The sequence below is a fragment of the Plectropomus leopardus genome, chromosome 9, assembly GCF_026936395.1.
Source record: "Plectropomus leopardus strain MGB_pleo_1.0 chromosome 9, ASM2693639v1, whole genome shotgun sequence".
Lineage (NCBI taxonomy): Eukaryota > Metazoa > Chordata > Actinopteri > Perciformes > Serranidae > Plectropomus > Plectropomus leopardus.
Genome location: NC_142184.1, coordinates 18,061,848 through 18,088,535, shown reverse-complemented (window position 1 = coordinate 18,088,535; position 26,688 = coordinate 18,061,848). Strand labels below are relative to the sequence as shown.

At 39.9% G+C, this 26,688-nt stretch overlaps 1 protein-coding gene across 1 annotated transcript; it reads left to right on the top strand.

The window, feature by feature from the left end:
• ngfa (nerve growth factor a (beta polypeptide)) lies at positions 1 to 25,846 on the top strand. The gene is made up of 3 exons (XM_042492409.2): positions 1 to 255; positions 22,641 to 22,748; positions 24,575 to 25,846. The coding sequence occupies exon 3, from the start codon at positions 24,586 to 24,588 to the stop codon at positions 25,474 to 25,476; it is 891 nt and encodes a 296-aa protein (XP_042348343.1). The 5' UTR covers positions 1 to 255; positions 22,641 to 22,748; positions 24,575 to 24,585; the 3' UTR covers positions 25,477 to 25,846.
• Positions 25,847 to 26,688: the final 842 nt, after the last annotated feature.

Sequence of the window (26,688 nt, the reverse complement as noted above, 5' to 3'; positions counted from 1 at the left end):
GCCATGCAGGAGGGAGGGAGCAGCTTTGGGACTCTTGCTAAACTTTTAGAACAATCCATTTCCCAGAGTGTGGGAGGGAGACAGACAGAAGTGGATGGCCAGAGACCTGGATTCACAGCTTTAAAAGCAGGAGCGGGATTTGGAGATTGGGATAATTCTGCCCTCAGCCTGGAGAGAGTGAGGTGGAATATAGCAGAGTTCATCGTGAAGTTTTCGCTCAGTGGGGAAGAGCAGAGCAGGAGCAGTAACAGGGTGGTAAGTCCGACCTTGTTCTTTTTAAAACTCTAATTAAACGTGGTGTTAATGTGGTAGGTGTGTGTTCATATAGAGAGGAAATGGAGAGATGGAAGAGAGAGGAGAAGAGTCTCTCTCAGAAGTTTTCTCTTTACCTGTCATTAAGTGAAAGTGAAGCCTCTGAATTGAGATTGAGCTCAGCAGCAGCCAGTTAAGTCCTCCATAGGGGGGAAAAAATTCCAGCTGACTACCACACACAAGAAAAGTTTAGTTGGGTGATAAAGTTTGTGTTGGCTCAGTTCTTTAAAAAAAAAAAAATCAGTCAAACAGTAATTTTCCAGGTATATACAGATGGAAAAAGCGAATGGAAGAGGAGACGGTATAGAGAGAAATAAAGAATAGAGGTGAGGATTAGAAAAAAAAGGGGTTCTCCAAACTTCAATGGGAACCAGTTCACTGTTCAAAAAACTCCTGGGACATCAGGTTACCTTCATTCTTTCTCTCCCTTATATTCTGTCTCTCTCTCTCTCTCTCTCTGTCTCTCTCTCCCTGTCTTTTTCTATCTATCTTTCTCTCTGCTCATGTTACACAACCCTTAAAGGACTTGTAGATTCTGATGAGCTCCAATGTCCGACATGAAGTATGTTACCGAGGTTATCCTTACATCTGGGTGGGGCCTGGTGGTTGTAAGGGTCTTGCAGCGGATCAATGTTTTACACTGTGATATGTATATTTGTGTCCAAATGTGTGTGCTGAACACAGACCTCATGCCTGCCACTCCTACCAGGGAATTCCTTTCAGGCTTTGACAGGGGAGGAATGTCACCAACATTTACGCACACAAACAAACACACCGAAGTCTTCAACGGTGTCCCATAGGTGCAGTAATTTAGTGAGCCATGTTAGACCTGTTGTGATATTTTGATTTTGTTTGAATCTGAAGGAGTAAATGTGGCTGAGGTTTAAAAAAATTCACAAATAAATCAGCTCATATTTTTGTTACACACACACACATCTGTACACTATCTACTACCACAGCATTCTGTGTGAGTGTGTATATATACATCTGTGTCGGATAAGAAAACTTATCAAAGCTGTCAGTGCAGGCCAGAGAGTAAAGCTCTCTCAAGAGAAAGGTGCTCTGTCCTGTTCAAAAATAAATGTTCTAAATTGTTTACGAGCTTCAGTTTTGCTGCCAGTGTGTGCCGGAGGGGAGCCGACTGAGTTTTCATCACCTCTCTGTTGGTCCACAGAGGAAGTGGAAAGAGAAAGCTGCAGCAGTCCAGCCATATATCTTACATGACATCTCAACAGATACTCTACTTTGTCCATGTGGGTAACACAGGGTAGTTGGGAGCACATTGTCCAAAAGTTCAACAAAAATGGAAATGCTTATATATTTGTGTGGCTTTCTAAAAATGGTTTATAAATGAAATGTCATGTGCACTATTTTAAGGAAAAAAAGAAATCAACCAAAATGTTCGATATCGATTCCAATACTTGAACTTCCACAATTGATTCAATACGATTGTATTAAAAAAAAAAAAAAAAAGAGGAGATTTAAAATGATTGCTATCACTGCTGTATGGCATGGCTCCAGTTAAACCCATAGATAGATAGATAGATAGATAGATACAGAATGAACACCTTAGAAACTGCCAAATTCCTTATATTTTACTAACGGCTGATGTTAGACCATTTACAATTTAACAGTATGTGCCGAAAGGCTGCACAGCAAAAATTTTAGAGCAGCAAAGGTTTATTATGTACTTGCCAATACTGAACCCTATATTTTAGGCACTTTTGGGGGCATTTCTGATTCTATTAATGGCATCAGAACAACTCTACAAAATTGAGAAAATACAAATACATTGTATTTTTGTTGGTCTACTGAAGGCACCCACAGACTTTTTACATACGTTAAAGCCATCTAGAAGGAGAGCGTTTCTATATAAAGCCAATAAAATGTTTCACTGTAATTATTCTGCCATCATTGTGACGTTGGCACTGACTGGCAGCCAAATAAGGGCCTGAAACAGCAACAGAGCTGTGAATGGTAAATCACCAAACATAGAGTATGCCTACCACTTGATATAGTAGATCTACTGTGCACTTCCTAACATTTTGCAAGCTTGTCAGCCTTAAAAGGGTTAAAATGAACTCTGGTCTGTTTTAAACCAACATTTAGCCAACTTCCTGTGTCTGGCTTGTAATCTGCATTTGAGTTTGTCTGTTTACAAATATCTTAGCTCTGCTGCTGACTCACTTGTCCGTCAGTCACAGAATGATCCAGGAGATTGGAGACCAAAATCTGTGATAGAGCTTCAGCTGCAGTTTTCCCACCTTTATTCCATATTCATGTTAACAATGAATTTCAACTTAGGTGATTTCTTTTTGCAAACAGGGATGATATCTGCAACTTAAACTGGAGTTTAAAATGGAAATGGTCAACCTCTATTTATTGTTCAAACCTGGAAGAACACCCAATGGCAACAGTCTAAGCCATTTAAACTAGTGTGTGTGTGTGTGTGTGTGTGTGTGTGTGTGTGTGTGTGTGTGTGTGTGTGTGTGTGTGTGTGTGTAAATGTGTATGGAGGGCAGATGGACAGTGCTGTTTTCCCCTGCAGACAAAGATGTCTGTGATTATTCATGACCCTCTCAGGTTTCCCTTTGAAGCTGAATTACAGCTTTCTCTATGTTAGCACCTATGTGTGCATGTATGTGTGTGTGTGCAAGCATGTTTGTGTATGTATGCATAAGTGTGTGAGTGAAAGAGAAAAAAGGGTTACACTTTACAGTTAGGTACATAAAAACCTACAACAGCTATTGGAACACATTGAACTAATTGAATAGTTACTAATGCATTAGTTTAAAGCACCAACCCAACATATTTACCCAACAGTCACTGATAAAAAAAAGCCCCAAATGTGTTTTTTTTACAGTTGGGTTATTTACCCAAGCAAGAATGCTGAATGGTTGTCATAATGTTACATGCAGTCAATGATTGTTAATATTGTGTATCCTTTGCAGTCTTGAATTTCCCATGCATATTGTGCAACTTATGCTGAACTTATCCCAAAGACTTTTCAAGTGATTCAAGTGTTGCAGACAAATTTCCAATATTGGAATAAAATCATGAGAATTTTGCTAGAGTTGTGGCGTGCTCCCATGATCCCAATTGTGTGGTGTAAGGTGGTCATAAAATTAAGCTAGAGCTGTCTTAGTCTTTCTTGTCCTGACATTTTAACAAAATCAAACAAGTTTTTTTCAATCTTGGTTCATGCAAACAGCGAGGTCCAATGATGTGAACATTTTCAACAACCAATAAGTGTGCTCTCTCCAGCAGCCAACAGGAAGCAGTGAACCAGGTAGACAATTACACTGTCCCAAATTACCATTTTTTTTCCAAGGATGGCAAAGGCTCAAACCACCCTACTCTGCCTCTGATTGGCTAGTGCTTGTTGCCTTCGTGATTGGGTTGGTTCGTTGAGGCATGAGGTGTGAGATTGGTTAATATTATGGTTATGAGCAGAGTACAGTATGGCAGGACATGCCTTCATCATCAAAGGAAAAAAATTGTGTTCAGAATATAAGTTTTTGACCCAGAGGACCAGCGTTTGACATAAACAAACAGCAACAGAGCTGAGTGCTCTTTAGCAACACTTTAAGGCTGAGTTTGTGCCACGCAAAGCACAGTGCATCATTCAGCGATATCTGCAATCTTTTCCTAACCATAACTAAGGAAGTTTTGTTGTCTAAACCTCAGTCCAACCCGTCTTGATGCTGACCCCTTCTACATCAAGATGAAAGCCATGAGGCCAAAAACTAAATGCATTTAGATACTATTTAAAGCACACTGACATAATCACTTATCCATACATCTTTCATTAAGTGCAGCCTGGATGGAGGCAGTGGCTGATAGATTTGTTCATCATTCTATAGTAGCTTGGAAGATTGTGTACTTAATTCTAGTTTAATCTCAAGAGTCAGTATTTATGACATGAAAACGCAAGTATATGTGTGCATTGATCAATTAAAGTCCTATCTTTCTCTCCAAAATGTTCTTCGTCATACAATTGCAAGTATCTGATAAATAGAAGTTGCACTTGATAAAAATGTCTCAATAGTCTACACAGTACTGTCAGATTTCAAGATGTATTTGAAGTTAGTGGCTTTGTTTGCTGCTCTCATTGTAGAGATGTGAAACAATGCCATCATCTTAACAGGCAAGCAAGTTTATGAAATTGTACTCAGTCAGATTATGAGAGGAAGCAACTCCACCCCCTAAACACATAACGGATGGAATGGTGTGAGCCGTCTAGACTGCAGTGTTGTATAGGACACCTGGGCTGGGAGAGGCTGCGACAGCACACCTGGACTGTCGTTTTAACCGTGGCTATTTAACCCGAGGGCCGAAAGCCAACCACACCAACCCCTAAAGTCCGACTTCAAACACAAATTCCATAAAAATTTATTCCAATGGCCCTGCAGCGTTTTTCCTTTCACATTAACACAACCTCCCAGGGTATATCACAAACATTATTGTTTTTGGGATGAGGATCTGCGTTGTGAATTTTTTTTAGCAAGCTTAGTATGTCCTATATGGAATTTACAAATACTGATTTCATTTTTAAACCCACTTCACTGACAAAGTATCTTTGATTGGTATCTGCTATAGTTTAATGCAGGGAAAAATAACAGGACTGTTAGACAAGCACTTGCCTAACATAGAGAGTAAAATAGTTTTTTTACACCAGTAATGACTGGAGTTATGTGACGTGACTAGATTGTCAGTATTGTAATGTCTTGTGGCACACTGAAGTACTAGAAGACACTTTATGCAGGTCATTTGTCGCAGACCAAAAATTCCTTGTTGTCACTCTACCACTAGACTTAGTATGTCATAAGAACTAGGGGTAGGAATTACCAGAGGCCCCACGACATGATATTACAATGATACATAAGTCATGATACAATACCATTGCAATTTAAAACATACTGCAATATGGTGAGCATTGCAAATAAAATATATTACGATTTAGTACCTATTTTGAACTGTAAATAATCTCACCAATGGAGAACTTTGTCAATATCTGTTTAATCCAATAAGATAAAATTTATAGTCTATTCATCACACTTCAGTCATTTTAACTGCAGAAAAATCCATCCAGTATCCAGTGGATTGAAAAAGTAATTGATTATAGTAGTCTAGTCAGCTACCAAAAGTTTCATTTGTATTTGTGAAATAATAATTTGTATGATAAAAAAATAATGGCACTTGGCGTCCCTGTGACGAATCTTGGTTTATATGTGATCAGTGCATGGCACTAAAATGCGTTTCTAAAAAACATTTGAGGTGGGAAAGGAGTCTGTCTCTTGATCTACTTGTATACTTTTTGCACGGGTGGTGGGGAATACAAAAATGAGGAAGTACAACCTGTAGTTTGGGCAACTGCCTTGAGAGCCTGCGTAACTCTGTTGGATGACATCTTTTGCATCAGTTTGTGTCACCCGATGGAGCCTCGCCAGGGGGCACTTAAACGGTATTACTTTAAGTAAAGAATGCCCAAAATAAAAGTAGGAGCACCACACTCTGAAGGTACTTCTGCAGGAAATGAACGCCAAATAAGCTGTCATATTTAGTGTCATAAACGGTTGAAAAAAAAACAAAAAAAAAAAATGATGCATGGGATGCTGTTACTCGTTCACTAAATGCTATATCCAGAAAAGTGCACACAACTGATGATTTCTTTCCTCGCATGTTTCTACCTCCCAGATATTATTAGTTTAAGCAGCACTATCCAGTTGATTTGCTAAACAGTCATTTTAATCTTCTTGTACGCCTACCTGCTTATTAATAGTTTGTGGCAGTTAGTCCCACTTTATAGTCTGTGCAAAATTGATGTGACACGACAGAAAAACTTCGGCAACTGACATCGGTTGTTGCCATCTCATTTGCAGATAGGCTGATCTCAGTCAACAGATGAATATCAGCTGATACCAATGTTCAGCGGATAAATCAGTGGATCCCTGAATTTTTTTTTTTTGTAATTTTATGTTTTTGCCTCCAGCTATAAGGCTTTTTGTGCCACAGTCAGATGTCTGTCAAGCATTTTAATAGAGTCTGACTGAAATATCAGTAATCCAATTTTAATGGCCAATATTGGCCCATAAGAGATATATTGTATCCGCTTGTACATTGTCCAATAAGCATAATACAAAAAGTTTATTTTTAACAGAGCATAATGCAGAAAAAGAGTCATTTAGAACTACCAAATTCCCAATGAAATTGTCAGCCTGTGTCAGAGCAATGATGTCATTTTTGTCAATAAAATTCATTATTAAACTGTGTAAACTATCCTGCTTCCATTACAAAGCTTTGTCACGAGTATTTGACAACACTATCTTAGGAATAATTGCATTGCATAATTACACAGAAATATAATATCAGCAGATCAATATCAAATTTGTTTAACCCCCAATATAGGTATCGGCATCAGACTCACAAATCTGGTATCAGTCAGGCTCTACATTTTAACTCACATTTTTGTCAAAATATAAGCACAATGTGGAATTAAATTGCTTGAAACAGTGAATTACTTGAAACAGACAGTTTTTGTCTCTTGTTATCTTGTGTCATTTTACACTTTAAATGTATGAATTTACCTTTCGAACAAAACATATAATTAAGCAAAAGGAAGAATCTTTTTCTGTCTGTGAGAAATAGGTGATGTTTGAACATCCAGAACAAAGATCCCCTGTTTGGGAAAAATGAGAAGATGATAATTAACGGGTCAAAACACAACACCAGGCCCTCCTTTGGTTCTCTTTTGGTTCACTAAAGCCGCAGTCTGGCACAGGTCAGTGCACGGACAAAGGAAAGAACATCTGGTGTAAAGCGAACCAGCTGAAGTGTTCTGTCTGAAATCAGTGGGAGAGGCAACAGGTCAGAGTTCGGGCACCGGGGTTATGTCTGTGTTTGTGGAGGAAAACGAGGATCTGGAGGTCGCAGCAGGTCAGGATTCTGAGCCATGTGGCACAGGAGCAGAGTGGAAAATACGGAAATGTGATGTCACCTCCAAAGGTGGTCTTTGCAGTAATTCTTGTTGACGGTTCCTTTACAAACAACTTCTCACAATGTTTGGGAGAAAACTGATCCAACAGAAATCACAGCTAATGTTGTTTGACATTTGAAACTTACTGGATTTGGACAGAATTGTTGTCAGACACAAGGAGATTCTTTTGTCCCGGCACCCTTTTCCCCCATATGGACCTGGTTTTCAGCACTGTACAAAAAAGAATAATGCACTCCTGTGTTTGGACTTCTCTATACATTGAAAACTGAATCCAGGACTGTTAATGCAAGTCAGTCATTGTGCTGAAGATCTGATTTCCACAGGTGCTTCATCAAAGGGTTTATGTTTGCCCATTTCTGTTTCTATGTCCACGCACATGTGCGTGTGTGTATGCACTGTATATGCTTCCAAAAAATGGCAACTAAATGTGCAGACATGCCTTCTCATTCCACATTAAATGCCTCTATGACGTTTAGTTATGGCTCACTCGTCTCTCAAGCATGTGCACGCAGCCCAAACACACAGTAGTCGATAAATCACCAAATTACCACGGATATTCCTGCAGCTAGAATAACAATGTTGTGGTCTTAATCTGTTGACTTAGTGCAAGTCTGGTGTTTCATCCCAGCCCCTTTTCATGTGTGAGTGTGTACTTTTGGATTCAAGTGATGACACCGTCTCACTCTCACTTTCCTACCACTTTATCCTGAATACTAGGTTGACTTTAGCTTGTCCGGACATGAAACTCTCACTCCTTGCCATCAACAGAGCAAGGAATACTTCAAATTTTCAAATTCACTCCAAAGCCTCAAATCAGATACAGTTAGCATTTGCCATCAGATGCTTTGCTAGAAATGTTTTTTTAGCCACAATTTCCTGTGTGCTGAGAGAGATGAGGTTTACTGTAAGAAAGAAAGTAGAGAAATAGATACATAAACCACGCCAGCATCAAAGGAATGTGGTTTCTACATGTGTATGAGCAATGCGCATGTGTGTACGTGTATATGTATATGTGTGTTTGTGTTGGATACTCATCACACACACCTTAGCCCCAAGGATACATGAGAAGCCACTTATTATGCACTTATTTGGATTATGCCGATTTGGGAATGCACAGCATGCAGAAGGATGAGCCACTGGCTAGTCATAACAGTATGGTCCCCTAAACGATGAGCTGAAATTAATAAGCCGTCATTCTAGTTGTTTTAGCCAGACAGGATCCCAAAAAACTACAGAGGCGTGAAGGACATTACAAGCAGCTCTGTCTTCAAACAAACCTTTTTAATCAAGTTTTGTTTTAGTTAGAACTTGAGGATTAATGGCACGTCATGAAGAGTTTTGGGGAGGATGACGCTGTAGGAAGCCATTTCTCTATGCTGGAGTCTCTGCTGAGCCCATGCATCAAGCTCCACGGTAAATATTAATTCATCTCAACCTCCTGCTGCAGGTCACATACACACACAAACACATACACAGACAGACTGGAAAGTAGCCACTCTATCTCTTTCACCATAACTCGGCTCACACACTGAACATGGCATGCTGCTAACAGACAGAGGATGGGCCTGGGAGGTCCCACGCAGACAGGTGGTTGACATCAGCTGGAGGGGGAAAGACAGAGAGGGAGGGAGGGGAGGGAGATATGGACTGAGGGAGATAGGGAAGCAGAGAGAGAGAGATGACAGAACAATGTGGAGACCACACAGATTAGAAAATGGTCGGGTCAAGTCTTTAGTGAGAGGGGTGAGAATGTAATCAAACAAACGCTGGGAGTGACGACAACATCACATTTTTAAACTGGTCTGAGGATTCAGAAGAGTCCTGACAAGGTACTCTGTAACAGTACAACAGAGTGGATTGTATTAGTCTGTTTTGTATGATTCAATAAAGAACACACAAAGCGGTTTCCATAATGGTAACATGCAGACATTAAGTTATTGATGATAATCACAAGTCTCAGACTCAAATCACAAATTTGATGACTTCAGACTTGACAACATGAAAAAAACTTGCAAACTTGTTTGAAATTCAAACGGATACTTTGGGGGTTTTGAAGTGCAGCTGTATGAGATAATTACGATATTACATACAGCAGCTGGTGGTCAGTGCGCTCCCAGTTTGCAGGAATAGACAGGGTGCGCATCCAACACGGGATGGTATCAAAACAAACTTTAGCCACCTTAAAAAAGGTCTACCTAAAACAATTAATATCAGTCTAAGAGGGCGCTATATTCAGCGTATTTTCACCGCTTTAACTCACCATCACACTGCCTTTTCCTGTGGCACTACATTTCCCATCTGCCGCCAGTCAGCTGTTTGGGTCAGAAAGTGCTGTTAGCAGCTGTTACACAATCCGACTTTATGTAGAAAACACTCAATACAGCGTCTACTTAGACAGATATTGTATTTTTTTTAGGTAGGCAATTTGAGTGGCTAAAACCTGTTTTGATATCAACGCCCCTGTATTGCATGGTAATGCTAAACTGTGGGGTGCATCGACCGCCAGCTATGCATGTAATACACTAACTATAAATAAGCATCTCATGCAGCCGCACTTCAAAAATCCTGAACTATCCCTTTAGCACTAGTGACTTGTGACAGTTTAACTTCCGCCTTTTGACTTGAAAATACTTGATACCTTCCCCCAGGCCTAAAGATTCAAAACTATGGTATATAAAAAGTGTGCCACAAATCAATTAATTACCTTTGACTTCATTAATCAACAATTAAGGACAAAGGTAATTCAATTATAAAAACTACACGGTGGCCAACAAAATACTTATTGCAATATGCAAAACGTGCAGGTTGAAAGCTAAATAAAAATGCCAACTTCCAACTTTGTATATCATTGAAGTTGTACAAAGAAGGATAATTTCAGGCTAATATTAACAGAGCAAGCTAATGCTTATCTAATGTTATCACCCAGTTGTTAACATGGCATTAAAACAGCTCATTATGACTTGTTTGGGACTCAAAACTCAAAGTTTAGGACTTGGGACTTTTCAGTCTTGATTTATGACTTGATTCCAGGTTTGCCTGTCTTGACTTGGGACTTGAGTACGAAGACTTGGGACTTGGGATTTGAAAAACAATTACTTGGTCCCCCCTCTCATGATAACTGATCCTACTATGGTAATATTTTAGTGCAAACATGTTAGTATGCAAGGAGTCAATAATCAGCACTTAATGCAGAGTACAGAAGAGGATAATGAAAATGTTATTAGTTTTGCAGGTATTTGGAGATAAATTAAAGAATTGGTGGTTAGATGTTGGGATATTTCACATGATAAGAAAAACTTCAATGTAGTGGTGGCCCTACAGAAAAGAACGATCTAAGCAGAATTCATCCTCCCGAGACCAGAAATTTCTGCACAAAATTTTAAGGCAGTTGAGATCTTCTAGTCTCGACCCACCAGCAGACCAATATTGCTTTCCAGTGAGCTATGCCATTAGCATGACCAAAATAAAAGTCAAATAAAATTACAATTTGTGGTTACTGCAAAGGGGCTGTCAGTTATGCATAATGACACTTTACGACTGCATGACATGAGAGTGAGGTCTTAACCTATTGTGCCTCAGTATCCTGGAGTGAGATATTTAATCTCTACATGCTTCACAGGTGCCGTACTGGCTGACTGACTGTTCAACCCAAACAACCAGGCCAAAAGAAAATTGAATTAAATATAACAAATCAATTCCATGTTACACCAATTTAAAATGGAAGGCCAGGCTCAATGTTAGCAGCTACAACACTTTCACTGCGCTGCAAAAGCCTCTCTGTTGCAGTCTACACCCATTTTGTTAAAATTAGCTCATTATCATAACAGAAGCATTATTTCATTAATTAGCTCTCCTCTCCAGCTCAGCTTCAGATGTGAAAAGTAGGCTATTTATATGCTTATTGTGTAGCACATACTTTCATTAAAAGAATACCGTACATGCATATCTTAATGTCTGACGCAACATATACCTATTTTGCCTCTATGGGCCCACACCCATGCTGATGGCACCAGACGCGCAGTGGGACGTAATGGAAAACCTTGGGTGCCTGAGTGAGCACATCTGTCTATTTACGCCCACGTTTCACTTTATGGTCTGTAGAAAATGTACCTGGGTGACTCATTGACGTGCGCTTTGTTTTGCTGTTTTGACAGCATGCAGTGAAACTGTCACCTACAAATCTATATGCTTGATTTTGGCAAGGTTAAGAGCTGTGAAAAACGCATTCAAAAGCACAGATATCAGATTGTAAGATGAATCAAATCACACAGATGATGAACTGAATGACTCATTCTAACATTAGTCAGTGATTTTTATCAGAAAAAGATTTATTTCACCTCATCCGTGTTAGCACTCACATACATGCTGATATGGCTGTACTCTCTGGGAGGATTAGTATCGACACGAATGAACCTCTGTTTGGACATCATTTTTGAAGTTCTGCTCGGGTGGATGCCCTGAGAGTAAATAAGCAACATGAGCTAAAACACCTCGAAGACAGTTGGTTTTCTGTCTGCTGGAGCAGAAAGAGGAGAAATGATATTTCCTGTTAAAGCTATTGGAAACAAAGATCAAGTAATAAAACGTCATGTGCCTCTGACTCCTCAACTCTTTGTAACTCCATGTGGTCTTAATTCTTCCCCCCTTCCCTGTCCTTGAACTCCTCTTTCTCTCCATTTCTGCTCCCCTAAAACATTATACTTCCTTTCTCTGCTTCTTTGTATCACATGCTCCTTTATTTGTGAAAATCCCAAGACATGTCATTGCCCATCTGTATCCCGCCCTCCATTACTTGTTGCCTCTCCCCATCCCTTGATGTCTCTGATTCCTTCCTCTCCATCCCTCTGTCTACATCTCTCCTCAGCCAGACAGGCATGTGGGCCTCCTCCTCTTAGTGCTCCGCTCTGGGATGTTAGATTCTCACCAGGAAAGGGGAGTTATTACTGCGGCCATGCCAAAAGATTAACCACTTGTCATGAGAAGATTGCTGAATGTCAAGGTCATAAAAACGAGGGGTCTGGAAAACATGTTAATCATTGTGTTCATCCTGCCTTCAAGGCCTTGGAGGACTGGCCTCCCACGTCTGCTGGTCCAGTGTGGGGAGAGGGTGGGTTAACTGGGGATGGGCCTGGTCGCAGGGAGGGGAAATAAAAGCGGGGACAGAAGACCTTTTACTAACACAGCCACGGTTCTCTGGCTGCAGTTCTGCCTTATTGCCAAAATAACCTCATGCCTGGAGTTTTGTTGGGGTCCATGACAGCAGCCGAGGGTTCATTGTAAGGACATCGAAAACAGCATCACAGCACTGAAAGTCATTGTCCCTCATTCATCGTTCTTAAGAAGGAATTACTTGTTAAAACCCACTTTTACAGTTTTGACAAAGATTCTGATATTCGCTAGTTGTATAATATTATAGAATTTTAATTACAATATATTTAACAGGTTTTTTAAATAATTATTTTTTATCATTTTACAAAAAAATATGGACTTTTAAAATAACCACTATCACACTTCATTTCACATCAATTATGTTTATTGGGAATCATGCCATCCAATAATTAGTGATTGATCATGTCATTTAGAGGCCCGATGCAGACCTGTTTCTGGCAATATTTTATATTCAGTTCACTGAACAATTAAAAGCATCCTATGCGGTGTTTTTATGTGTGATTGTATATCGAGTAACGCTGCTAAAAAGGCCAATTTGGCATTCACTTCCTGCAGAGAAGAACCTCCACATCAGAACTATTGAAGTTTTTACTGGCCTGAATGCTTGAGTACTCGTTTTTGACATCAGTATTCGTTCAATGTTTAGAATAATCACTGCAAATTACATTTGATTTTGGGTTTTTTTTTTTACTGTGTAAGAAGTTCATGCAGGTACTTAAATATGGAAGTTCCTTGAAATGCCCATCCCTAGTCTGGAGTCTGGTGCTCCATCCTCTTTAGACTTTCATTTGGGTATTCCTCTCTCTCGACTTTCCTTTTCAAATTTCTGTGTTTGCACACAGCCCTGCAGTTGCATGTATGCAGAGTGGTGGGGTGCTTCCCTATTCTTATGATTATTAACTGCCATGCGCTTTCAATTTCCGAGGATAAAGGGATTCATCATTATGAAAACACAGGTCCAAATAGTTCTGCCATTTAAGAACATGTCATGAACAGACTTTTCTGAAGAAAAAGATGCAAGAAGAAACTTAGGAAGATATTGGTAAGTGAGTTCTATTGTCTATAAAGACCTTTTAAAGGTAGAATTAAAGAATGAAAGCAGTTTTGTCAGAAACAAAGTGTTAATGCATGATCACATCAAAAAATGCACCTTTCCTTATTGTATATATGTGGTATGTTTGGATGGCTCTGCAATGTGCAGAAAGTTCAAATTTGTTGAACTGTGACCTGAGCTGTGTTAAACTTTTGGTGGACATAAAACATATTACTTGCGTTTTTGAATTTTACAATACAAATCACTGACCTTGTCAACATGCAGATGCAGGTACCACCTTTGTTATAACACTGTTAAGTACGGCAGGGAATACCAGAATGGATCTAATATGTTGACCAGTGTCAAACAAGCAGCACTATTCCCTTGATTTTTGACTTTAATGTGAACATGCCTTGGGACATCAGTCCACAGACACTTCAAGCCAATTGCATTGCTGGAGGAATGAGCTCACTCACTTTGTCACAGGGCCTTTTTACCAAATACATTTAAATGCTTTTCTAAATGCATGCACAACATACAGCCCACCTTTTCATGAACATCTCCAGAGACATTTGTATTACAAAACAGGCATTTTTTTAATTTTTTTTTTAAATCAGGAACGTGCTAGAAACCACATTATTAAACAAACAAAACAAAACAAAACACTGATATTTGTTGGTGCACAAAGAACTGCATTGTTTGAGTTTATGGTTTCTACTTGCTACTCATCCCTTTCTTCCAAATGCAATTATGTTGAATTTTCGCTCTCAGCTAAGATGTTATTTATTTTGGAATTCTTTCACAAACACAAGGATTCAATCTTTCTATTATGATGAATCACTGATCGACTTGCTGTACAGGACAATGTGCGACAACAGGGAAAGGCTAAGGTTACATTGTTAGACGTGTCTCTGCTTTGTCTCAGGGCTGCCCCTGCAAATAAAAAACAACTCTGGTACAAATACTGTGCCAAGAGCCGACATGGAAATTTAACCACATGTAGCATTATGCACTGCTGAAGACGTGCAAATTCTCAGCTAAAGAGATACAGTTTATGCCAAACTTAAAGCCTGTGGTTCCTGGAACTGTGCTTCAGTGTCTTGGACAGGAATGGAGCCATGATACATCAAAGAGAAAGGACGATGTTAAGTGTATGGTGACTTTAAATTCAAACACATTTTATTGCATCTATTGTCTGACAGGTTTGTGGGACAATTTTAGAAGGTTTTAACTTCATCGGCACACTGTTTCCCTCTGACTCAACATTTTGACATCTACTTTTCTTGGACAGTGTGCATCAGCAAAAAAAAGAGTAAAAGTGGAGCCATATGTAGACACGAGGCCAACTGTTTTAATTATCCCAGTCCCAAGAAAAAATCTTTCCACTGGGAATGCTAATTGAAATCCTATTGTCTGGCTTTTTGGCATGTCTTTAGAGATATTCTTTTACAGCTTCTGAAGCAGTAGCCAATTATTTGTAGCCCACACAAAACAAAAAAAAACAAAACAAATACAGTCTCAGTTTGAGACAGCCAAATTAGAAGACAGACGAGGGAGGGGGGGGTCAGATCCTCCAGTGAGAGCGTCTATGAATGCAATCACAAAATAGTTAGTAGTAATAGTAATTTAATAATAGTAATTTTCCCAAAACACAAGGCAGTGATAGAGAGGATCGGAGTGCTCTGCACCTGCACACATGCTCTTGCACAGTGTTGAAATCTGTTATCGCTGTTAGACACAGAAACGGCGGTGTCTGCAGGATGTTACCGCTGGCTTTTAACCATGAGAGAAAAGACGAACAATAGGTCAGATTCCAGGAGCAGAAAGGGAGAACCTGGATAAATGAGAGAAAGACTGACAGACAGAAAGAAAGAGAACCAGAGAAAGTCACGAAACGGCAGGATGACGACGCTGGCTCATTGCCAGAGTCTGTTCCTTTTAGTTTTCATACCTTGGCTCCCTGCTTCCCTGATACTCTCAAGATGCCCTGAACAGATATAAAAGCTTTTCTTTCACCACAGCTGATCAAAAGAAACACTTGTGTAAAAATGGTGGCATATATTAAATACTACAGGCGCCAACAGTTATGCACACTTTACCCGTAATAACACTGCGAAAGTGGTTTACATCAAAAAGTCTGTATTTGACTTTTTTTTCTTGAGTTGATTATAAAGTTGTTTGAACCGGTTGATGATAAAACCTGATGCCACAGATATATTTCAGAGGTTTTGTTGGCAGTGTGTATCTGGGCTGGGAAACGTTCAGTACCTGCGTCGGTGTGTCTGCCAGTATCAGCGAGCTAAGTTGAATCAAAGGTCAGTCTTTTGAAAGGTACTTGTTTTTCGGGAAAGTTGGAAACACGTTTACCTGTGTGTTGTACGTGCCAGGCATATTTTTATTGCTGCACCCAGTAAACCCATCAAGCTAATACGAGCTGATGTAAAGAACTGCACATATGTTCTTTTTCTCAATATTGCAGCAGTTGGTCAGTTCAGACTATAACAGTTAGTACAGTAAATGTTCTTTTGTTCTGCATATTTTGCATCATTTGTCATTGCACTGAGGAGTCAAGTGCTTTAACAGGTTGTGTGTGCCTGTCACTCTCTTCCTGTGTCCTGAGGCCAGAGCAGCAGAGTTTACTGTTTGAAGTATCCCTGATGCACAACAGGTGCCTCACAGCAAATGTCTTTTAAACATGAAGACGAGTGGAAAGGACAGGGCAGACGCTGATCTCTTTCATCTCTGCTTCTCAGATTACAACCATCACATGTCTAGAAAGTCAAAAAGACTTCCCTTTTAGGTTTTTTTCTGCCCGCATGTAATGAAAACTATTAAAGCTGGGACAAAACGCATATCTCCAGATTTGATACTATTCAATAAAGCCGTTTTGATATGCATCGCAAGTTTTGTAATACGTGAAAAAGTTTTATCATACACCTCCGTTAAACAAACTAGTAACTTTTTTATGGTCTCATTGGTAAATAATTTTACAGTGAAGCACTGCTCTGAAGGTAATATTAAATAAGCCTTACCGACTAAAATGTATATGCACAATAAAATGACTTCACGTAACTCATACATTACCAAAATAAAAACAGCAAATACTTTTCAGCTTCGCATTTGAATTATATTGATTTAGACATTTAAAAAAAATCTAATGAAAAACACTTAAAAGAAAAAATAAATAAAACTGAAATTCTTCAGTGAATCCATTTTCCCCACGAGAAGCAACATGCAGATTAAGACACAAATGTGTCGAGAAGTACCACTAATGGGCTGTTTCACCTGTAACCACAGTGCTATCTGCCATGTTTTGATGTGTTTGAGAACCATTAGTAGGAACCATAATGTATACATCCTTGTACTAGTGATTTAAATGTACAACAGGCTTCACTGGCTCAATTTTCCAAAATTTGGACTGGATTTTTAAAATTGTCTAAAATGAAAAAACCAAAGCAATCTGATGTGAATTACAGTAAATTGTACTGAAATGTTTAACTGAAGAATGACTGACAAAAAACATCCTTTCTGTGTAACCTTAAACAATTTGAAATGTATTCTTCACAACTGAATTTATTTTAAATCTTATCTCTACAATACTTTTACAATACAATTAGGGGTGTGTAAATGCAAAAGTGTAACACCTGTTATAAACATTGCATCATTTTAATTATTTTCTACTTATTATATGGCTTTAAAAAAAAATCCAACATTTTCCAAAGTTCATTTTAGCTATATTTTTCCTGACTGTCATGTGCCATGTGCCTCACTGACAGCCTCTCAAGAATGCTTGAAGAGTTCAACTTCATTATGCTTTTAACAGACGCTGCATGTCATAATTCTGCGTGACAAAGAACTTGATTCATGACATTATCTTGGCTGTTGCATTAGTTTCACGACACGGCTTGTCTAAACTGTGACGAGCAGATTGTCTTTCCGTAGATGACAAGCTTCGATTACTACGGTGATTGAAACGGTAGCCAGACAAGATTCGGAGGCATTGCAATTGTGAGTGTGTCTCTGTAAAGTGCAAAAGGAATCTGATGCACATGTGAACTGTGTTGCAACCCTCCATCTTAACTCAAGTGTTTAATTTCAAATTAAACATTCCCCAAATCTTGCATTAGTCCTCCAATACTGATCCTTACAAGCTGTTGCATTTTCAAGCACTGATTAATGAGCAATAGATACTATTTCTTGAGTGGAAATAAATGTCTTGGATGCATGTAAAAGGGAAGAGAGAGCAAGTTGACCTGGCAGTCATTCCACTTGATAATTATTTCCAGTGGATGACAGCAGGAGGAACTGCACTACACGTACTTGATGAGAGACACAGAAACACTGTTTACCTTCATCTGTTTTCCTCTGCATCACCCTCTCTCTGTCGCCTTTCTCTCCATCTCAGCAGCTGTCAGTCTCTCTTTCTCACCCCCTCATAATCTGATGCTGTTGTCATCGCTCTCAGAGAGGTGTGTGTTTGTGCGAGAGGACTGTTGACGTGCCGCTCCTGCGCATCTTTTAACAAGGACTTGTATCTAATGACTAATGCATCACACTGATAGGAAGAGACCCCTGTAAACTAACCTCCGAATGATGGCAGGCAACGCTCTCCAAAGCTGCTCATGCTTTGGCCCACCTGCCTTGTTGTCACTGTATCACAGTCAACACGCTGCAGTGTAACCACATGCAGTCATTTGGCAGCTTTCAGGTTGCAGAGTCTAATCAATGGAGCATCTTGCAGACTAAGTGAAAATGTGTTACTGGCTAACACTGCATAGTCAGTACCAGTAAATGTGTGGCTGAGCTCCACTGCCTCCGGCTAAGTAATTAGTCTCCGTCTGAAGTGTTTCTCTCTCATTCCGACTGATGATTGGTTTTCCAGGTCACAACCTCGCAGCTATAACTGATCTCCTCTTTCCGCACATACTTTCATCAACTTGTTTAACCAGGTAGTGCAATGTGATGCCTCGAACGCTCATGACACTGTAGCATTTGAAAGTGATAGATGACTCAAACATAGATGGTCTTCATTTACAGTTTGGCTAAGAAATCAGCCTATTGTGAGAAAGGGAACCTCCTTTGAGCAGCGGACGCTATAAGCCACATGGGGCAAGTTACAGAGTCACTTCTCATAAACATCCTCCTCGGTGCAAACTGTACAAAGCATGAATCATAAAAGCATATAGCCAACAACTGCTTTGTTTGTACCAGTGTGTATTAATACAGTATGTTTCGAAATATGAACCATATTGTGTCTGTCATTTCTGTGGTATTTTCCTAAACAGTTTTGGAATACCTTTGTCATTATTTGAGCAGGACTGTCTACACGGCATCTCCCATGTGTGTTTATCTGATTTTTTTTCTGCTTGGATACTAAAGAGGAAAACAGCTCACTGTCCTGTGCACGTCAAAGTGCAGGGAACCTCACACAGAACACTAAGACTTCCTGTTTTATCAGTACCACATGGATGCCCCTCAAACCCTAACAGTTTCATATAGGATGTATGTTAGCATGTAAAAATCCATTTCATCTCACATTTTCTATTCCAGGCCCTGTCAGCACGACTTCTGGAAGAGAAACCGCGAAACTATAACACAAACAAACAGCATTGGGCGCACATCCAAACCGCGGGAGCATCTCATGAGCTTGTATGGTGGTGCTTGTTTATTATTTTACATACAGTATTTGTGTGAGGGGGGACGGAGGGATAGCCAGACAGATTCTCATCCAGTGCTGAAGTAATCCCATAAGTCAGAGGTGCTCTCCAAACCGCTCTGACCCCTGTGCTCTGCTGCTGCAGTGTTTACGCTGGCTCCGCTGGCATTAAACACAAGCCACATATTTTTAACATTAGGATCCTCCAGGCTCACCCTGGGCCATGTAAATAGTGAGCTGCCCGTCAGCCGGGATCAATCAGCTCACTGCCTGTTTGGACCAGCTCCATATGTGTGTGAGTGTGTGGGCGTGCGTGTGTTTGATGGTGTATACTGAAGCCAATAGGTATCACTAGCAGGTCCATTTTTTAAAAGTCTCAAACAATAGCTCACTCCGTCTTCCAAGATTTGCTTAAATATTTAACAGTTGCCAAAGTGACCCTGCTGTAGTGGCTGAATAAGTATTTGAACTATTGTTTAAGTAAAATAAATATCACAATATAAAGCTATTTTATAACATGTTAAATTTGAAGGGGAATACCAACTCAATTTAGAATCCCAATATGCTATTTCCACAGAAAGTTAAAACAATATTTGTGATCATGAGCTACTCTCTCACAAAACCAAAGAAGTAGGTCTCAAACTTAAATACCCATAAAATGTTTGTTCCTTTTTTTTAATAGCCAAATGAGCTGTATTATATTGTAATGTTCTTACTTCTAAAACAGAAAATGTGCCAATATACTCAGAATATCCCCTGGGTGCACTCAGTGTTATCTACAATATCTTTCCCAATTCATTGTCAGTGCAGCAGCCCCAGCCTTTATACAGATGACATCATACATTTGAGTTTTAGCACTCTAGTTTGGGGATTTGGGAGAGATTTCTTTACATTTACCAATATTTTTTTTAACTTTAAGACAATAGAAATAACATGTATGAGTTGGAAGTAGTCCCCCTGAAAGATTTTACTTGTAAAAGAGCATAAGATTTATTTGCAAAAGGTAAAACTACTCATTAGAGTCACAAAGCTTTATATGATCGGAATATTATGATGCATGAATTAACATGTAAAACAGCATTAATACTATGCCTGTTTTAAGGTAAATATTTACATGTTTTTAGGTCATTTAATCTGCAGTATAATAAAACCCTAATATTCAATAAAGTAGCAATTGTGTACCAATATAACATATCTCATTAGGATATATGTAAAAAACAACAAAAAAAAAACCCACAATACTGTCTTGAAAATCTTTACAAGTAACTACATGAATGTGTTGGAGTAGACGTAAGGTCGTAGAAAATAAGTATAGAGTATTATCAATGCTCAAATAAAAGTATTATTCCCTTAAAATATAGTGCATGTACAACTTAGTCACTCTCCACTACTGCCTCACAGACAAACAAGTACAGAAAACATTGTACAAACAGCAGAAATCTCTAGAGCTTTCTTTCTTGTGAGAAAATACCTGAGAAGTGATTTAAGATGCTAAACTTCTCTCATGCGTCTCAGTTGCTGTTTCCAGCGGGAACGGGGCCAGTGACATTTTGATATCTCTCAGCTGCTTCAAGTAGTATAGGAATTCTGGGCTCTACAGGCAACGCAGGCAACACTGACCTCTTCTGGTTATTACTGTGTGTGTACAACACTGGGAGGATTTCACTGCCATTCATCTAGAAGACCCGTGTGCCACAAAAGATTAAATAAGACCGAGATCATGTTTCATCCTTGCAAACATAACCAGAAATCAGTTATCACTTCCTACGCTTTTTTATATCCAGCCAGGATGCTCACAACAAGGTTGTAAAATTAACAACACGTTGAGCTAAATATTTACACCACTAATAAACTGCGGTATTCCAACAACGTACCAGCAAGGTGGATTTCACAGAACATTGCCGATAAGTCACAAATACTGACGTGCCAGTTTCAACACACCTCAGTGACCTTCTGAGTGTTTGTGTGAGAGCAGGTGTGTGTATTCATACTCATCACGGCATCTAAGCATGCAAACTATTCATAAAAACAACCTTACATGCATTCCTGCATGTGCACGAATGGCGCATGCAGACGCTGTTTGTATGTGTGTGAGTTTGAGCATATCCTCAATTAATGATGCATGTTGGAGTACTTTATGCTCAATATATATGCAGCATTTAATGAGGTGTGAAATGCCGCACATTCCAACTTAAGGCAAGTCTAAGCTCTAAGAGTTAAACATGGTGAGTGTGTGTGTGTACTTTGCATGAGATAAGGTCAGATAATGGTAAACTGTGCACGTCTGAGAGCAATAGGTGTCAAGGGAAGAGAGATGAGAGTTTGACTCGCACTAGTGAAACTGAACGATATGTCTGCATGAAAAACAGAAAGTAGGCCTTTGTGCTATTTCCTATCTCAAGGACAGGAAATTAGCTTAGTTTTGTTATCTTTTCTGTTACCTGGGAACTAGGTCTGATTTAGTTCAGTTTTCTGGGAATGGTTAAAAAAAGCAAAGATTTTAAAATACAGCCCCCTCCTGCAGCTCTCTCCTCTCTGTCATACGCCCCTCCCACCATGAGCATGGGCATATGACCACGCTTCATACCTTGAAAGAGTACTAGTCTTTTGTTGAAATCGTGTCGATCATGATTGTACTCCTGATGCTGTTATTTTGTTGCAATTCTATGAGGATTGCTGAGTGGTTTTTTTGTTTGTTTGTTTGATCAAACTTGTGGGCCTGTGAAGCTTTTTGAGATGACCATCTATGATCCAAGGCTCCTGCTAACATTAGCTACAGGAATGTGAACTTGAAACCACAAGCATAAGTCTTCAGCTATGGCTAACATAAGGCAAAATCTTCTCCCCATCTCTGAAACGATTCACATGATTTATTTCATTTACTGTCAGACTGTCTTAGACTCTTTTAAAAAACAAAATCTTTTTTGGGTTGGTGCAGTGATGGTAGTTGTTGCCAATATTGGAAAAGCCTTTTCTGCAGGATTTTCTGAATCAGGATTTCACCACATGAAGGGACATGTACGCATATCTGTATTTGTAGAAACACCAAATGGAATGCCCTCTCTGCAATGACCTGTCACAGGCTACATTTTCCAAAGTCTAAAAAGCAAAGCCAAGAGGAGGTGCAGAAGTCTAGCTTCCTCACTTACTACTTGAATAACAGTATGCTCAAGTTTGTTATGGTCAGAGGAGGATAAGAACATAAAGCTGTATGACAAAAATGGTTTCTTCTGTGTCTTTTTTTTTAAATTTTTTTTTTAGTGTTTTGGTGTTTTAATTGCTGTTTTTCTTTTGTCTTCGTATTTTTGTTGCACAATTTAAAGGCAGACGTATTCATTTAATTGCAAGTAGCCTATTATTTGAAACAGTAACTGGGTTTTTTAGCCAAAATATTGACAGAATACTGCATTTGAGGAGCTGGATTGTAAAATGCATTTAAGTTAAGTGTTTGGTCTGTATGCGTTTTGTTACAGAGCTGTGGTTCAGGGGGTCCAGATGGCAGGCATGAGGGGCCCGGCCTGCACTGGAGTCTGGCTCTAGAGTCCACAGGGGCTCCCACTTCAACTGGACACATTCCACAGGTACACAAACACAAACCACCAGAAACCAGCAACACACAAAGCTGGATGTGCTCAACATTTGTTTCTCAACCAAAGCACTTCACAGACAGAAAACTCTGCTCAACTAGATCTGTAAGACAATACCAATAATAAAATTACAGCTTGCTACTTGATGATGCAATTACGCTTGGCTGCATCTATTGCTTTATCAGTTAATCTGAGAATATTCTCCAAAATAACCACTTAGCCTTTAAAAGGTCAATTTACTCAGAAATATCAAATGCCAGTAAAGCATTCTCTAGTGAAAAGCTAAATTGTAGTGAGCCCAGCAGTCCACAAGGGAGTAATCAGAATGATCTCTTTGGCAAATAGCAGCAAGGCAAACATAAGCAATACCAATGCAAATAAACACACATCATGAATTGCAAGTACATATAAACATTGCGACAAAGACTGAAAATTGATCCACAGATTCTGCAGCATAGCAAAATAAACAGCCAAAACAGCAGAGCATCACATGCAAGCATGCAGGAGCCATGAATGCTAACCGCTCATTCATTCATTCATTCATTCTGCACAGATTAACAAACTGGACAGTAAAAGCACAGCATCAAAGCAAGCATGTAGGAGCCAATAATTCACTCATTCATCACACATTGAACAGCAACAGCAAAGCAGCGAGTCTCAAAGCCAACAACACTGCAGCCATAGCCAACCAAACACAGCTTGCACTGAGCCAACACACGCAAAGTCACTGCCAATGAATAACAGCAAAAGCAGCACAACAGCAGGCACTTAGCTTTAGACGCAGGCATGGTGACGAGTCCTCTGACAGAGTTGTCTCGGTCCTCCAGTGAACCCGGAAAACGTCCTCCAACCTTCTGTCCAAACTTTGTCTGCAGGCCTACCTTAACTGACTGTTAAACAACTAGCTAACCATCGCGCGCAACAGTTGACACGTGACGCACCGCGATTGTTTCGGGTTACTCCTTGTTCAAGTAATCCAAACGAGACCGAACAGCAAACGGTGTTGACACGAGCGCAAACAGCAGACATTGAGTGCCCCGCGCTGTGCACCTGCGTTAATGTGATTGGACGTTACTGCGTTTGAATGAGCCAATCATTGTGACGTTTATTGCAAAAAATCAGCCAATTCAAGTGCTGAAGGAAGTATTTAGATCCTTTACTGAAGTAAAAAAAAAAAAAAAAATAGCCTACCAGACTATTAAAATACTCTGTTATTAGTAAAGTCTAGCATTTAAAATGTCACTTATGTAAAAGTATGTAAGTGCAATCTGAACTGAAGTACTGAAAGTAAAAGTACTAAATGCAGATCATGGGCTAAATCAATTTACTTAATCACATTTAAATAAAATGGTCTAATTTAAAGGAAAAGCAACAAGTTCTAGGAGTAGAAAGTTACATGAGATTGAAATGCTACAACAATGCAAAGGTACCTAAAAAATACTAGTACTTATGTAGTACGTTGGTACTACTTTATTAAATGTACCTTTTTTGTTTGTTTTATTAATGGCTGATAAATGCCCATCTCGAGTTTTCAGAGTCCTAAGACATGTCATCAAATTAGATAATTTGTTTGACCTATGTGTTAGAAAGTCAGAAAGCAAGTCATTACATTTAACACAGAAAATGTTTGGTATTTTATGGAAGCGTAATGCAGTCACTTGAGAAAAAAAAGATTTTTTCTTTTTAAAGAAAGATTTTTAACTCAGAATTCAAAGAGAAAAAAAATTCACGGAACAGTAGAGCATCATGTTTCTGTGGTATTCTTTTAGTATAAATATGATATAGAAGCCCAAAATGTGAACTTCTTTTTTTCATCTCAGGACGTGTGCCCATGAGGTCGTCACCACTGGTCCTGCTCCTCCTGATCGGCGTCCAGGCTGTACTGAACATGGGAGGTGGATTGGCCCGGTGCGCCGGGGCAGCCAACCACAAAGTAGGACAGCAGACGGCAGCCAATCACAGAGCAGGACAGCAGCAAACAGCAGCGGGGGACCACCTTTCTGGTCACCATTCTTCACAGGAGCATCATAGGACCAGCCACCATAGGACCAAGAGGCCCCATCGGGCAGCTTCACATACCCAAGATAGGTGCCCTGTCACCGGGCACTCTAAGTCAGATTCCCCCTCTGACCTTTCCGCCCCAGTAGTGGACCCCAAGCTCTTCTCCAAGAGACGTTACCGGTCCTCGCCCCGTGTTGTCTTCAGCGAGGTGGCCCCATCACATGACGCCCTGGATGGTGAGGGCTTTGACACTGAAGGGGTGAGGGGGGTGAGGGTAAGGCGCAGAGCAGGATCGCACACCATGCACCGAGGGGAGTACTCAGTATGTGACAGCATAAATACCTGGGTAGGCAACCTGACACGAGCCACAGACATAGCTGGGAATGAGGTGACAGTGCTGCCCAATGTTACAATCAACAACGTGGTGAAGAAACAGTTCTTCTACGAAACCACCTGCCGATCCCCCACGCACAGAGGCTCTGGAGCTGCAAATGGGGGAAGGCCGGGGGGACGGGGGGGCAAACAGGGCTCCAGATCAGGCAACTCGGGCTGTCTCGGCATCGACAGCCGCCACTGGAACTCCTACTGCACCAACACACACATATTCGTAAGCGCCCTGACCATCCACAACGAACGGACAGCCTGGCGTTTCATCCGCATCAACGCTGCATGTGTGTGTGTTCTCAGCAGGAAGTCGTGGGCGGGACGACTGGGGCACTGACTGGGGAGGACGACTCCTGACCACTGAACAATGAATCAAGCACACACATTTCTACTAAACAGCCACTGCAGCTTTATTGCCAATACTGTAATACTCTTACCCACCTCCAAACATACACACACACACACACACAAACAACTCCATCTATCCAACCCCTTGGCCCCTGACCCTACCTCAGTCCGAGTCGAGAAGTCCTGGTTGTTTTAAGTTATGAGGACTGCATGTCATATTTATGGTTTATACAGTCAAATATGAAAATATATACAGTATGTGTATATATACAAAATGAATTCAAGCTTTTAATGTTGTTGTTGTTGTTGTTATTGTTGTGTTGTTCATGCTGTTATTTATTAAACACCTCAGTACTTGCCTGGTGTCTTGTGTCAGTTTAAGATGATGATGTTCATGTTTTGGCTTTGTAGCTGCTCTGATAAATATTTTCATTTTAACAATGAATGAGTGACAGTGAACCTTGTCGGTCATGGTGACAAAGCCACAGAGAATTATTACCCAACTCTGTAGCTCACCTCAACTCTAGGAGGGTTTTTAGCATCTTTCAGCTCATTGTTTTGGTTTTATGTCCCACAACTTTACAGTTTTGGTTCAGTATCACCACTCTCATTAGCATATTTACAAAATCAAAAGGAGGTTATTTTCAGTGAGAAACTCTGATAAACCCACCATACGTTACCTGGTCAGCACCAAAAACCAAACAGACAAAGTTAGCTATTACATGGTGAGCAAAGTTAAGTATTTAACTGGTAAAGAGACACATATTTCCCTCAGGAGTTGTTGAAGGCCCGACCACAGTAGAAAGAAGAGAGAGTACTGGACTTACATTCATCAGGTGACCAGAGTTTCCAAATTAATGCCAAAGCTGCTCTGTGTCTGCTCAATGTATAAACAGGCAACTGCTTGCTAACAAGCTCTCCATATTAACTTTATGAGGTGATAATATGTGATTATGTTTACCGCCCCCAAGTGGCCATCAATGAATGCAATGATTTTAAAGCATGCAATTTGTGCTCTTAACCCATATGTACACTAGAGGTCGCAAGATTTGAGCGTTAGTGGAGTAGGAAATAAGGGAGAAAAAGTCTGCTTTAGTACTTGTCTCCAATGTTTCTTTTTGTTTTCTGAAATAGTTACGGAGTGAGTTACGTTTGGGGCTCCTTTAAACAGTCTAAGAGGGGAAAAACACAAGATCTGTTC